The sequence below is a fragment of the Rhipicephalus sanguineus genome, chromosome 2 (assembly GCF_013339695.2).
Source record: "Rhipicephalus sanguineus isolate Rsan-2018 chromosome 2, BIME_Rsan_1.4, whole genome shotgun sequence".
NCBI classification, from domain to species: Eukaryota; Metazoa; Arthropoda; class Arachnida; order Ixodida; family Ixodidae; genus Rhipicephalus; species Rhipicephalus sanguineus.
This window is the reverse complement of record NC_051177.1, coordinates 68,808,324-68,822,478: the sequence shown is the minus strand read 5'-3', so window position 1 is coordinate 68,822,478 and position 14,155 is coordinate 68,808,324. Positions and strand designations below refer to the sequence as shown.

The 14,155-nt window shown below is 44.4% G+C and overlaps 1 protein-coding gene across 1 annotated transcript in view; it reads right to left on the bottom strand.

The window, feature by feature from the left end:
- Nucleotides 1-11,245, bottom strand: part of LOC119383126 (general transcription factor IIH subunit 1) — a 56,928-nt gene extending 45,683 nt beyond the window's left edge. The window contains exons 1-3 of the mRNA XM_037651133.2: nucleotides 10,708-11,245; nucleotides 7,686-7,893; nucleotides 1,996-2,092 (exon numbers count right to left, since the gene is read on the bottom strand). Of these exons, the coding sequence (XP_037507061.1) occupies nucleotides 1,996-2,092; nucleotides 7,686-7,893; nucleotides 10,708-10,861 (459 nt within the window). The 5' untranslated portion in view covers nucleotides 10,862-11,245. The remainder of the gene's footprint in view (nucleotides 1-1,995; nucleotides 2,093-7,685; nucleotides 7,894-10,707) is intronic.
- Between the last annotated feature and the right edge of the window lie 2,910 nt (nucleotides 11,246-14,155).

Sequence of the window (14,155 nt, the reverse complement as noted above, 5' to 3'; positions counted from 1 at the left end):
ACTGATGCTGTGAGCATCAGTACACAATTATATAACATTGAGCAGTTTCACCTAATGAGTACTAGTCAATAACAACCATGCAGCTTACACCAAACAGTGACACAGGTGTACTAAGGGGCAAATATTTCTTGTGCTGGACAACGGAGGAAAACTATATACTAGTATCCTTGTTACACGAGGTTCATGTCAATTCTGATCCAGCTCAACTAGTACTGGTGTTTATTTATAACCGATGCTAAGCACTGCTATAAGCCTTGGTTAACTGCTTGCTTAGACAGCCAACTTCACAAGCATTAAGAATAGCTAGATTTGTATGTGAAACAGTAAGGTAAATTTATGATAACAAGCGAGCTGTAAAGTACACATTTTGAGCAAGCCAATGCCGAGTGCAGCAGTTATATCCTTTCCTTTATGCTCTAGCGAAATGGATTTCGCAGCTTCATTCTTGGTGAAAACGTCTGTATTTATGAGATGGGACCAACACACAACATTAAGGCACATGGACACACTTCTCCTCTGCTACTCAGAAAGCTGCAGTCTAAAAATTACCGAACAATGCATTTGTATTTGTAAATATGGGCACAGTGTATGATAATACAGTTAAACACAGATGCTTTTGTTTAGCACCTGGTGCCCCACACTTATGAAAGTCAGTGCGCCCAAGATTAGAAAGTAGAGCTGTGCGAATAGCAAAATTTCGGGTGCGAAGTGAATTCGAATATGAAGTGTAAGTGCGAATCGAATCAAATATTTTTCGAATATTTCTAGAATATTTATCGAATACTTTGAAGCAAAATTGCAGAAAAAAAAAAGTTGGAGATGATTCCTAAGCATATTTTTATGAGATAGCAACATGAAAGTGTTTCTTTTCGCTAGGTTGATGAAGCACTGGAGGGGTGGTGTTTCAGAGTTTTCTTATCAAGAATGAGGCAACGTAGAGGCCAAATTGTATTTATGTACATGATTTGGTGCAACCAAAGTGTTGCCGACAACACTTTACACGTGATAGGCAGAGATGCCATTTCCTCAGCCTCTCCTCCTCTTTGAACTTCTGTGGAAGCCCAATAATGTGGTGGACAAGGGTGTGCTCCCTTCAAGTCCGGAGTTCCAAATCTGCCTCGCAGACGTCGATATATAAGAACATCTGAAATTTTGGATGCTAAAAGCTTCGGCATCCGATTTTTCAGACTTCCTGCCCAATTTCAGGTCCAAAACAGCATTAATAAAGCCCCCAACTCTGCCACATTTTTCATCTCTATGTTGGAACCAGCATTTTTTTTTTTTAGTCAATATATTTTCGCCCGTAACGGAGCTTGAAAGGCAGCATATTGAGAATCTAGGGACCACTTCCAATGGGGCGTTGACTGTCTCTTGGCTAAGTTCAACCGTAACGGAGCTTGAAAAGCAGCTTTGAATGCGAGAGTGTAATGAGGTGAAGCATATTGAAAATTCGAAGGGGTCACTTTCAATCGGATGTTCACTGTATTTGTCTCTAGGAAGTTCAAATAGTTCGAATAGTAAAATTCCAGTGCGAATCGAATCGAATAGCAAACACTATTCGAAAAATATTCGAAATTTCGAATATTCGCAAAGTCATGCAGATAGAGTTCCCCGGAAGGTCAGTGCACTTAAATACAAGAACTTCTTCGTAGCATGACTTGTGGATTCTTTTGTACGCATGACCAATAGCATCCCCTCACTACAAGTCCCCTAGTATTTCTAATTCCTTATTTTCTCCTTGTTTTCTACTGAAATCCACAAAACCGATTTCAGATGAGGCAGACTAATGTTGAGTGTGCTATGAAATGACAAGAGTATATTTTAAAGTGTCAGTGTGACAGGGGCATTCATGGTACATAATCAGCATAGAAATTTTTACAGGCTTTTACACTGACAAATGAGGAAACTGATGACTAAGGAGATGTGGAAAGAGGCTTTTGAATATTTGTGCTAAGTTTTTAATTAGGGCTAAGATAAAATGAGTGCAAGGCTCACTGGAGCATGGTTGGCCCAAAACTCTTCCGGGGTGATAACACGACTGACAACCAAGTTCCTGTACAGCTCGAACAGGCGTGGGTCTTCCTGAAGAATCCTGCACGACATACGGCACCAGTTAAATACCCGATCAATCGGGCATGACAAAATGAGAGGTCTAGATATTGCTGGTTGTATATATGACTAAAACAGAACAGAAAGTGTAGAAACAAGATTTTTTTCAGAACGTTTAATGACAACCACTTTTGCACTACGCAAGAGGTTTGCAATTCGGCCAAGACAGAGCTCTTCTAAATGTCAAATATATACTGTCTTATTAAAACGAAACACTGGAACCCCTCAGATTGATGCAGCACAAACCTGCCAAGTTTGGAGAAACGGAATCCGGGAGATCTCAACGGGGGGGGGGGGGGGGGGGGGGGGGGGGGGGGGGGTACTGCGATACCAATTGCGACACTGTCAGCAGGATTTTGCGGTCGCTGCTGATCTCTACAGAGTCCAAACCAATAACATCACTTAAGCATCGTCTGTTTAACGTGCGAGTAAAAGCACTGTGAAAGCTACAGAACCAGAGTGCCTGCATGCGCGCGCGCCAAGAAGTAGTACCTATATTTATTTTCTAATTCGAAAAGTTACCTAGCTCGAATAAATAAAGATTTCTTCATTATACAAATAGAACGAGTATGGGAAGCCGTTTGTGAAAAAAAGTTATTGTAAACTTCAATTTTGTTTCTGTCTTTTTTATTTCTTGGACACCAACACGTTTTCCTCACGCCTGCTCTCTCAGTAAACATGGCGTCCGCGATGTCGTCTGAACCGTGTGCGGCCGCAAACTCACCGTGTCGTTCTCCGAAGAAGCTGTACACTAAATGTGACAGAAAGTGGCTATCAAAACAGATCGAGCAAGTTATCTGCAATGTCTACGCTGGAGTGAGGCGCCGTCAGCGTGACTTGTCTGCAAATGCAGTGTGCCGGACTGTCGCCGAGCTCACCGCAGTGAGCGAGCGAACAGTTAAGCGTATCAAGGCTGAAGCTCTGCGGGCCCCACTTGCCTCACCGAAGCGCAAGCAATTGAATTCCTCGGGCCAAACTGAGAAGCGCGTCACCGGCAAGACGCGGCGGCATCGCTATGACACGTTTGCGTTGGCAGCACTGCGGCGCAAAGTGCACAGCTACTTCATGCGCAATGAAACTGAGCTGAACCTTTCTACAATTGTTAAAAAAAAAAGAAGAATCCTTTCTACTACGTGGCCAGAAAACTTTGCTCATGTGTCCAGACAAAGCACTGGACGCATGGGGCATAAGTGGATTTCCGGGAGATTTTCCTATGACCCGTACAACCGGGAGAAACGTTCAAAATCCGGGAGTCTCCCGGGTAATCCGGGAGACTTGGCAGGTATGGAAGCATTTTTGTGAAACACTTGTTTTCCCCAGGTTGGCAATCATAGAGCACGGCAGCAGCGCATCAGCAATGCCACATCAAAGTCTCACAATGTCTAACTCTAGCTTCTGTTGGTGTCTGCGAATAAGGAGCCATTGCAGTTCCTGCTTACGTAGAACCTCTATTGCTACAAAAGTAATCGTACTTTGGAAGTAAAATTTTTTTTAAAGGAGCTTGCAGTGGCTGGCACAAGAACCCCAACGCACAGTCACTTCATTTTTCTACTTCGACCCCAGACTAGTGGTTCTCATATGGGGGTCCACGAAGCCAGTTTTGGGGGTCCGCAAAAGCCATTCTGAAAAAAGCAAAAATAACGGATTTTTTGCAGGCTCACTGGTATGTCCCGAAACATCGACCCCTTTTGATATTTTAATGCTTCACCACATAACACCACTGCATTGCAGTGGAGCTGACGTATGTTTCCCCTTCTCCATTAGATGGTTGTAAAGCCTTTGTTGCAGTTTTCTACGACATGTGTACACGAGCACGCTTTTTCCAGGTTTGCATACTTGAGGAGCAAACATAGCTAGGAACAGGTTGAATGCGGCTGCAGACTGCACAACTTATTGGCAAGCTGTTGAGATCGAATTGGTGTGGCTTTTAAGCTTGACCATTCTGGCCAAGGAGAAATAACAGGCATCTATTTCATGCTGCATGCTGTGTTAATTTATGACCCCCCCCCCTTTTTTTCTCACTGCAAGGGGTCTCTCATCACATCTACCAATCCATAAGGAGTCCCCGAAACATCCATGGCCGAGAACCACTGCCCTAGACGGTTCACCTATGGGAAAATGTTCAGCATACGTCAACCTGTGGGAAAAGGTGAACCTTAGAAGGTTCATCTTTTCCTACATCATTACTATTGCATTATCAACATGGCCATTGGCTAAAGAAAGTTGTCTACTGAGTTGACATGAAGCCAGCAGCATGTGCAAAGTTGCGAAGTGGGGCTGGACAGAAAGGGTGGTGGCGATGAAGTGGGGCTTATAATTAAATAGATAAATAAACATGAATAAAACACTGGATCTCCAGTAACAAAGCCTGATGCTCTAAAAACTATGTTAAAGGCACATGCCTCCTCAGGCACAGAAGAATGTTCCATGCACAAGCGAGCGCATTCAGGCGCTGGGTTGAATTATCAGTCACTGCTCTCCTCAAGAATTCAAGCCAGTGCGTTGAGACACCTGGTGCGATTTCACAATGCTGACAGTTTGCCGCCGGTCTCATCTAGTGGATACAGCATCAAGGTGCAAGACCTGCATAACCACTGACGCTGTTGAAACTGGAAGTTGCTCAACCCTACCAGTGCCCTTTCAACTGGCTTAACTCTTGCATGCACAGAACTGCATTTCTGGCAGGAAACAAAGTTTCATGCAAAAACGGTGAATTCTTTTTGAGAAAATTATTTTCTCACAAGCAAAAAAAAAATTGGCACCTTTAGTTCAAAAGATATGAGGTGGTCACCTGAGGTGACTACCATGCAGTAAGGGTCTACCAGTCAGTTTCGGTGGAAGGCTGCAAAACAGTGCTTTTTTCCTGCAGGAGCACGGGGACATTGTATATACCACACATCTATCTCAATCTTGAAGGCTCATTAAAGTATTTTGCAAAACTTCTCCTCGAAGCACCAAAAGAAAAATAATATATTACTAGCCTTCTAAGACCCTTCATGCATGGTGGTCACTCTAGGTGACCACCAACTTCAGCGACACTTGCTGAGTACAGCTCTTAAAGGGACCGACAACTGGCCAGAACGGGTGAATAGATCCTGGTGGAAATGAAAAGGCCGTGAATTATAGTGGCAGATTCCAGAATACTTTTCGCGATCTGAGTAGGATTTATATTTTTAAATCGCGTTTAAAAGTAACAAAAACCGGTATGTCGCGCAGCCTAGCGCGAGCGCCATGAACCAGACGTATGCAGTCTTAAGCACTTTGTTGTACGTAGTCTAATGCTTTTACACGCACCAGAACGAGGGCTGAAAATTTGAATATGTATGTTATTGTCAATTCCCGTTTGTTTCTAAGGTAAAAGAAGTAAAGGACGAGATGCAGCGCTGCTTTCGTGGCTTCCAGTGAAACGGAGGCTGCGGCGCATGCGCGGGGCGTCCGGCGGCGTTTCCCGCGTAGCTCGACTCTCGTCTGCTCTCGCCGTATTGGACTTTTGAAGAGTAGCACGCGAGTTTGCGCTTCTGCTCGCAAAATGCCATCGACTTACTGTTCTGTGGAGGATTGCTACCACTTCATGAACAGCACTGCTGATGTATCCTACCACTTGTTTCGTTTTCGAAGGCTTAGCTTGGCTTGGCTTGACTAAAATGTGATAAAGCGACCTGTGTACAGCCAAAGTACTTCTATAAGAAGCTCCAGAAAAACGATATAACTATATTGTAAAATAATTTAATAGGCTAGAAAGAAGTAGCCGCGGCACCGCAGGCTTTTGCAAACGTAACATTGCCTTTTTATACTTAGGGCATAACTTGTCACCACTGCTGGCGTATAATCGCTATCGCTCTCACCTCTCACTGTTTACAGCATGGGATATTAAGACTGCATAATAGCTGCAGATCGAGAAACTCTGATTAAAAATGTTTTACGGCGTTCTCCACGTTACCACTCCGTAATTAGAAGCTCTGACCGGTAAGCTTCCCGTTGCACTCAAGAAAACGGTTACCACAAAAGTTGGTTGTCGGTCCCTTTAATTTCTTTATTCCTTGGTATTAGCTACTTATACAACGTGTTGTCCTAAGCTATCAACTTATGGCGAATTCCATTGGCGGATTCGGAGTGGCCGACTAACTCTACGCCGGAGCACTCCACTCCGTGGAGAGCATCCGAAGGAAATCTGCCAATGGAACCCAAGCGCCCTCGCCAGAGCAAATGGTAGCGGGCGCTAGCGCACATCTACTTCCCAAGCGCCCAGCATTCCTCACGGTTCGCGCAGTTTTCGCCTTCATGGGTGCGAGCGGAGAGAACGAGCGCAGTCGGACAGCGCATTTCATCGCACACGCGGTACGCCACGCTCTGCGCACGCGCGGAGAGCTTGCGACTTCCGGTCGAATCCACCGCTTTTCGCGGAGTAGCGAGAGCTGCTCCGTCGAATGGATCTGGCGCCGGAGCTGCTCCAGATCTGCCAATGAAACATACAGGGAGCACTATCAATCCGCCAATGGAACAGACTTGCTCTGAATGGAGCAGAAAAACTGCTACCGGAAGTGCTCCGAATCTGCCAATAGAATTCACCATTAGTAAGAACCAGACATACTTTCATTTCTGTAAAAATATCTCGTGTCCATCATTTAGCGCGCCTTGAAGACGACGGCAGCCGGATGAAAACAGACGTAACCTGTAACAGTGAAGACCAAACGAAGTGGCATCATCTCTGTCACTATGTTGAAACCTTTAGAAACGTGCTGTATAAAATCTTACGCGAGGGGCTCGTTTGCTTCAAGAGAAAAAAAATTAAGAAAAGGTGATTACCGTGGGTGACTACCGTGCCGGAGAGAGTTAATACCAGAGTATTTCTCTCACATTTACTGCTCCTAAGTTGACAACTTCCTGAACCCCTTCGCTCCAACTCCACACCAATTCTCCACGAAATAAAGCATGGCGCTTATGCCAGTAAACGCAGTAGCTTCGCCCACAATGTGAAACAATGATGCAACAGTTGACATGATATGTGTAGTTTGTAAGCCCAACAAAGTTTAGGCTGAAGCAAACATCTGCGGATGACAGAGCAGCTGATTGGGTGAATTGGTGAATCATGTTACTTAGGATTTCAAGCATGTAACTAAACAAACACTTGTTTAGTTACATGGCATGTGCTTGTCCCTGTCTTCTGATAGTCCTTGTTTAGTTATATGCTCAAATTCCTAAGTAAGTTTGTAGATGTTATGAACAACATTCATTTTATTTGTTTAGAAGACCAGACACACTGACAAAGAACATTACGGAGAAGCAGCTCACGGGATCCGGACAGACCAGAACTTCAGACAGCTGTGTTTCTTGCCTCAGTTATCTTTGTCTGTGCAAGTGGTGCCCTGTGGCATCAGAAGCCCCTTTTCCTTTCTCTTGAATACCATCCTGCTTCACATTACATCCCAGTGGCTCCGTTTATATGGTTTCTAACTGGCAGTGGTTCATGGATTTTCACAGCATGAATTTCCCATCACTTACGTTCGTTTCACCACGTATGTGCTAACAATCAAATCAGCACTGAATCAAGGCAAGAATGTTTTGTCACAGCACACCTGTTTTTTTCTTCAAGGTCAGAATTCAGGGTCCTTTTGAACTTAGGCAGCAGCTGCTGTAGCAGCTCCTTGACACTGTTCCTGTCTTCCAGTTGAGCCTGGGTGCCCAGAGGATTGACAAAATGGAAAGTGGTTGCGGAGCCCTCGGCACCATGCAGAACAACTTGGAGCTGCACTTTGGCCTTGCCGTCGGGGGATATCTTTTGCACTGTACAAGGCAGGAAAAAAAAAACACAAACACAGAGGCATTAATGTACTTAAGGCAGACAAGAGCTACATGTTAAAATGGTAATGTGCTCGGTCCCACAGTACCCAGCTGGGTATCTTAGGTTATTGCCTTTTAAAGGTTAACTTGAAGCAATTATACAGATTACTTGTGCTGGATACAAAGTTGCATTTCTTTGGAATTGAATAAATGCGGTTTAAATGCATTGCTGTTAACAGCTTTTGTGAAAGCCGACAACAATTCGGTCCAGACCAATGTTTTGTTTATCATAAACTACCGAAAGCATCCGCAGAGTGCCTATTAAATACCGCGAGCTCTCTCTCTCCGCACTTACATGGAAATGCTGCCACCAGCATCTAATTGAGATATTTAGGCAATAAATAAGTTTTTCATGTTTGTAACATTTAAATTGGTAGTGTAAACCACGTTGAAGAGTAATTTCTTGCATTTATGACCTTCGCTTGTGAGAAGGATATCATGAACTATGGTCACATGCTGAAAATTGGAACACATCGTTATTTCCAAATTCAAAACAACAGAAATGAGGCGCGGGCGGGTGACAAGACAGCCTCACATGGCAACTTACAGGATATGGTCACATGTCTGCAAATGTTACTGAAATTAGCCTGATGACGACAAAGTTATCTTCAATTTGATCACAAGTGAGCCATTCAATTAACGTTTTCAAGAGCATAACTTTTCTTTTTTTAACTGTCGTGTCTAACATCTGAAAAGCTACAAATTAGGTTATACAAGGAAGACCACACTTGAGGGCTGTGTATTAATATTGACCACCTGTGGTTCTCTGCGTACCTAATTCACCGTGCACAAGCGCTGTTGCATTTTGAGCCCATGGGAATGCGGCTGGGATTAAACCTGCATACTCATGCTCAACAGCACAACCCAATAGCCACTGCTGCAGAGAACGTAAATTTTTGGCAACATCTTTCATACAATTACATTCCCACTGCTATTACCAATCCTTTCATTGTTTAGCAACATCAATGAATGAATAAAAACTTTTTTTTTTTAACAAAGGATCATTTGATGGGGAAGTGGAGATCAGTGTGGAAGAAGATGGTGACACCCAAGTTCCAATGGCCATGAGTTCCAGATTCATACAACAACTTACGCGTCCCCTTTTTAATTAAAATCAATACATGCTTAGATGTGGAACTACTACTGCTCATGTAATGCTTTATCCATATAACATATTTGGCAAAACTTCAACTAAGGTTATGATGGCAGCCGTTTAAGTTGGAAGGTGTCTACTAAAGCAAGAACTTTGTCTGTGAATCATTTCATGAGCTATACATAGTTTTCACTGACGTCACCGTGGTTGACATCTTGGAATGCTAGCTGGTTGAGATGCTGCGTAAACTCTTGCTCGAATGCGCGGAGCAAGAAACAGTGACGGCTCACCATCAGATTAGTGCCGGTGCTCCCAAGCATCTTACATACCCAAACTTTCGCGTTCCCCCTCGGCACGGCTGGCGAACAGAAGAAAGTGGGGAGAGCACAAGAGAATGCAGGGACTGAACAACTGGGTGCCCTGCCCTGCACTGACACCCTCCGATGAGATAAAAATGGTCACGGTGGCCGCCATGTTGAGGTACTAGCGCAGAGAACTTGTCTGTGACGTCATGTGAAAACTATGTACACTTCCGGAAATCAACAGCAAGAAAAACGTTTGAAAAAATAATGGCATTACATATATCACATATGTCTATGTATTTCTTGCGTTAACGATCTCATGATATGACCCCAGACAATGAAGCTGACCTTGTGCTGACCTTCTACAACTAACACAGCTCGCTGTCTGTCATGACATTCAGCAAGACTAAACTAAGGCTGTCAACAAACTAATGATTACGTTTCTCTTTAACGCAGGCCTGCTTAACCTCAGCGGTATTATATGTTAGGTTCCTCACTCACCTCGATGCACAACAACCACAGTTAAAGCTTAAGAGAGCTCGGCTCTTTGCATGCAGTAAGCTTCGTAGGTTTTCCCATAAAGGTTGTTGGTTGTTCAAGATCTATGCAAGTTAGCAGGGCTTCTCAGTTGTCTTACTTTTGGGAAATAACAGTATTTGCATGTGTCTCGTCTATGAAAACTTTTTTTTTTCTTTTTACCAGCTACAGGGAAGAAACTGCATTTCAGGAAAAGGCTTTTTTGATAACCTTCGTTTCAATTGTTCCAAGTGAAGGAAAATCTTGTATACGCATGCTCTCTACTGCACTGTGTTTCGCCAGGCAATCGTTGCTCAACCAACTGATCCAGGAAAGGGGACAAAAAACGCACAAAAGAACAAATATTGTTATAAAGTTGGGTGGAATGATTTTTCAAATCTTTTGCTTTCCGTCGACAGGTGGGTAGATGGGAAGAGGGGACGAACATAACCGCTGGAGACAAGGAGGCACTCTTGTGATGAATTTCAAATTGTGCACATGGCATGATAGATACATTCGGGCGCGGCTGAAGTTCTAACCACTTGATCGCCAACTCCTTTTAACCAAGCTTTACACACTGTGAGCTTCTAGGAGCTCACAGTGTGTAAAGCCGACATGGAAGATTGTACACATCATCCTGAAAGTTTGAATTGAAACTCCTAAAGCATTGACCCAGGAGTGTGCCATGTGCTCGGACAGTCATACTCGACGAGCGTACCAAAGTGAACATGTTGGTAATATATGCGCACGTGTGGAGACACATAGACGGCTTCATAACAACCTCGTTCCGGGTCATTGGTGCTACCGCAACATCTTTCGCCTGAAAAGATGCACACGAATACTCACTTTTGATGTCCGCATACTTGTGGCTCACGGAAAACGAGTCCTTGCCTTCCAACATCCACGCAATGCGCTCTGCCATCAAATAGAGGGTGCCGTTATTCTTCTTGTAGCGCACGTTGCTCACCATCAGGAGGACGTCTTCCGACGATGTGCCCATGACTGCGATTTGGTGCAGTCGCGAAGTCGCGCCTAAATCAAGCAACCACCCACACTGGTTCTACCGACGAGTACAGTTCGGGTCCGTAAGCGAAACTAAAACCACGCCTGAGATGAGGTAGTCACGGTAACCGGAGCACTCGAAGCTCAACAGTCGGCGATTCATACGAGATTAGTTCTCCGTTGAGGTAACTGCAACAAAGGAGCGGTCCGCTGTTCGCACATTCGGAACGGATAAAACGCACAGAGCCTTCGGCCAGTGCACAACATACGAAACGCGATTACTTGTTGCAAAACAGGTGAGAAAATAACAGCAAATTCCACCACACGCCTGCTACGGCCACAACAACGGCCACAGGGGCCCGGCAATCGTTTACTCCAGTCTCCATTCAACCATTCAACATGTTATGCCATGTCGGCATCGGCCACCTCGCGGTAACAGCAACGATTTTTTAAACGTGGCCTCCAAGATTCGACAGCGTTGGACAGGTTTTGTAAACAGCCGGTTGGTGGCGACACGAGTCCGGGAGGCCGCGATGAATTTCGCATGCCGCATTTTTTCACATCTTGCGGTCGTTTAATCGATTCAGTTCACCGGGAACTGAAATTTACCTCTTGTATTTGAACTCCGAAAAACTTCCACATGCTAGTTCCTTGTTAAGCTTTTTTTTTTGGATAGGTCTTTAGCCCTTTCTGTGCGGAACTTTCCAAATTCAGTGCAATATTTATATTACATGCATACATCTTAATCATAGGCGTGCGCACGGGGGGGGGCAGGGGGGGGGGGGGCGCCCCCCCGTAATCACCTAAGAGGGGGGGCGCAATATCTGCCCCATACATTGATTTAGTAGGGGGGGGGGCTGCGATGAACCTTCGCCCCCCCCCCCCCCCCTGATGGGGAACCCTGCGCACGATTATGATCTTAATGGCAAAAGCTAGCTTAAATTAAATGAAAAATCCCACTGGAGTTCTTGCTGATTATTTCAAGGTCCCTTCTCACTAACTTCCAAACATTCGATGCATAGCATGCGATTTTTCGGACTTCTCAACCACAGGTTGTTTGGAGGCCGCTTTATTTTAGGCAGCAGACTCTAAAAGCTGAGCACCCAGGTTTATCACCAGTGTGCTGTACGGGATGCATAAGCATTTGTGAAGTTTAAGGTAGAGATATATTTGTACGCGGGACGATGACGCTCGCATTTATGGATTTTTTTTGTCTTCATGTTAGGTATCTGCTGCTGAACATTATGCTTCCTGCAAGAATAGGTGGGCCAGAAACGGTTGCGTATTGTTTCTTTTTTTAAAGAGAACGCCTTAAATGCATCATCAAACACGAAATTTGACCGTCGGCGTCTCGCGTCCTGCGGCGTCGGGGACGCGTGGGGCATAAAAAATCATCACGTGATGACGTCATCATGACGTCACAGATCGCAAAACATTTGTGACGTCATCATGACGTCACAAATTCTGGCGTGACGCTATGTGACATAACGCAACATAATGCCGTTGTAGCGCCCTCCTTTGGGCGGCGAACAACACCGAAGAGCGCGCTACCTCAAGACAACAAAATAAGGGCGGCGCTTCGCAGTGACACGTGAAGCCATGGCTTGTTCCCTGCTGACGTCGATTCAGGTTCAGCCGACTCGTTCCTTCGCTCCTGAGGCATAAGCTTACACCGTCAATCGTAGCTTGGTCAAAGGCGGGCTGATCATGGAGGCAGTGCGAAACCACGCTTGGTGCACAAAACTTTCGGAAGGTGGCGGGGCAGGATAAATACATCTATAGGGAGCCTACATGACCGGCCGTTCATGTAGGCTCCCTAATACATCGACAAAGAAGAAAAAGAAGATGGCTGCACAAGGGACCCTGTGATTTTTTTTTCTTATCTGTGTGTGTGTGTGTGTGTGTGTGTGTGTGTGGTGTGTGTGTGTGTGTGTGTGTGTGTGTGTGTGTGTGTGTGTGTGTGTGTGTGTTTGTTACGCACACATTCTACAAACAACGATGTAATTAGAAGTACCGTAGTATTTTCTTTTTCTTTCTTTCTTTCTTTCTTTCTTTCTTTCTTTCTTTCTTTCTTTCTTTCTTTCTTGAGTGTGAGTGAGTGAGTGAGTGAGTGAGTGAGTGAGTGAGTGAGTGAGTGAGTGAGTGAGTGAGTGAGTGAGTGAGTGAGTGAGTGAGTGAGTGAGTGAGTGAGTGAGTGAGTGAGTGAGTGAGTGAGTGAGTGAGTGAGTGAGTGAGTGAGTGAGTCGCTGTAAATTGTTGCCGGCGTGTGTGCTAGACAATCAAGTGCCCCTGCATTAGTGTATATAACACTGGACGGATTCACTTGGCATCTAGACTACAGAGTATTTTTTTTTTGTCGTGATCTAATTGAAATACTTTGACCAAATCTGATGTGCGTGTTCTCAGTGACCACGCAGAGAATATTACCTAGACATCCTGAAAGAATGTGAAAATCCTTGGCATGGGTCAAAACTTCCAGCGCACGTGCTATCGGACGGTACGGTTGTTTAGCGTCGCTTTCCATGTCGTGTGGAGCATCCTGTGTTTGTGCGTGAGAGTTAGTACAACGGGACATGCGCAGGGTACATTTGTGGGTACATACGAGAGCCTTTTGTTCAGGCAGTTGGAGCAATATCACGCGTTCGTATGCTTTTGTGCACACCGACGCAAGCAGGGAAGTGTTTTTCATTTCTTCTTTTTTTAGGACAGCCACAAAGCTCTAGTGTCATACAAAAATAGAAAAAGAAAACGCACAAAGTATATTCGATGTACAAATCTGCAGGTATAATAGCTTGGGATCTTAACTTGAGCGCACTTTTCTCATGTAGAAATTGCATGAAAGGCCAAGTTTCTGGGAGGACAACTTTTTACCTGCGAGCCAAAAAAAAAGGGGCGTCCAGATTCGATATCTGTGGGGTGTCATTGTTGGGATAATAGGTCGGCAACAAAAGGTGGAGCTTCAAAAAAAAAAAAAAAAAAAAAAAAAATATATATATATATATATATATATATATATATATATATATATATATATATATATATATATATATATATATATATATATATATATATATATATATATATAATATATATATATATTGCGCTTAGGGCTCACTCGGACTCAGACTCACCAAAATGTAACTCACCCGGACTCACTCTGACTCAGACTCACCAAAATGTAACTCATTCGGACTCACTCGGACTCAGACTCACGGCCCGAACTGAGTATGAGTGAGTTTGCCGACCTATGGTTGGGATATCAGGAATTGTACGGGCAACAGACGTTCTGTTT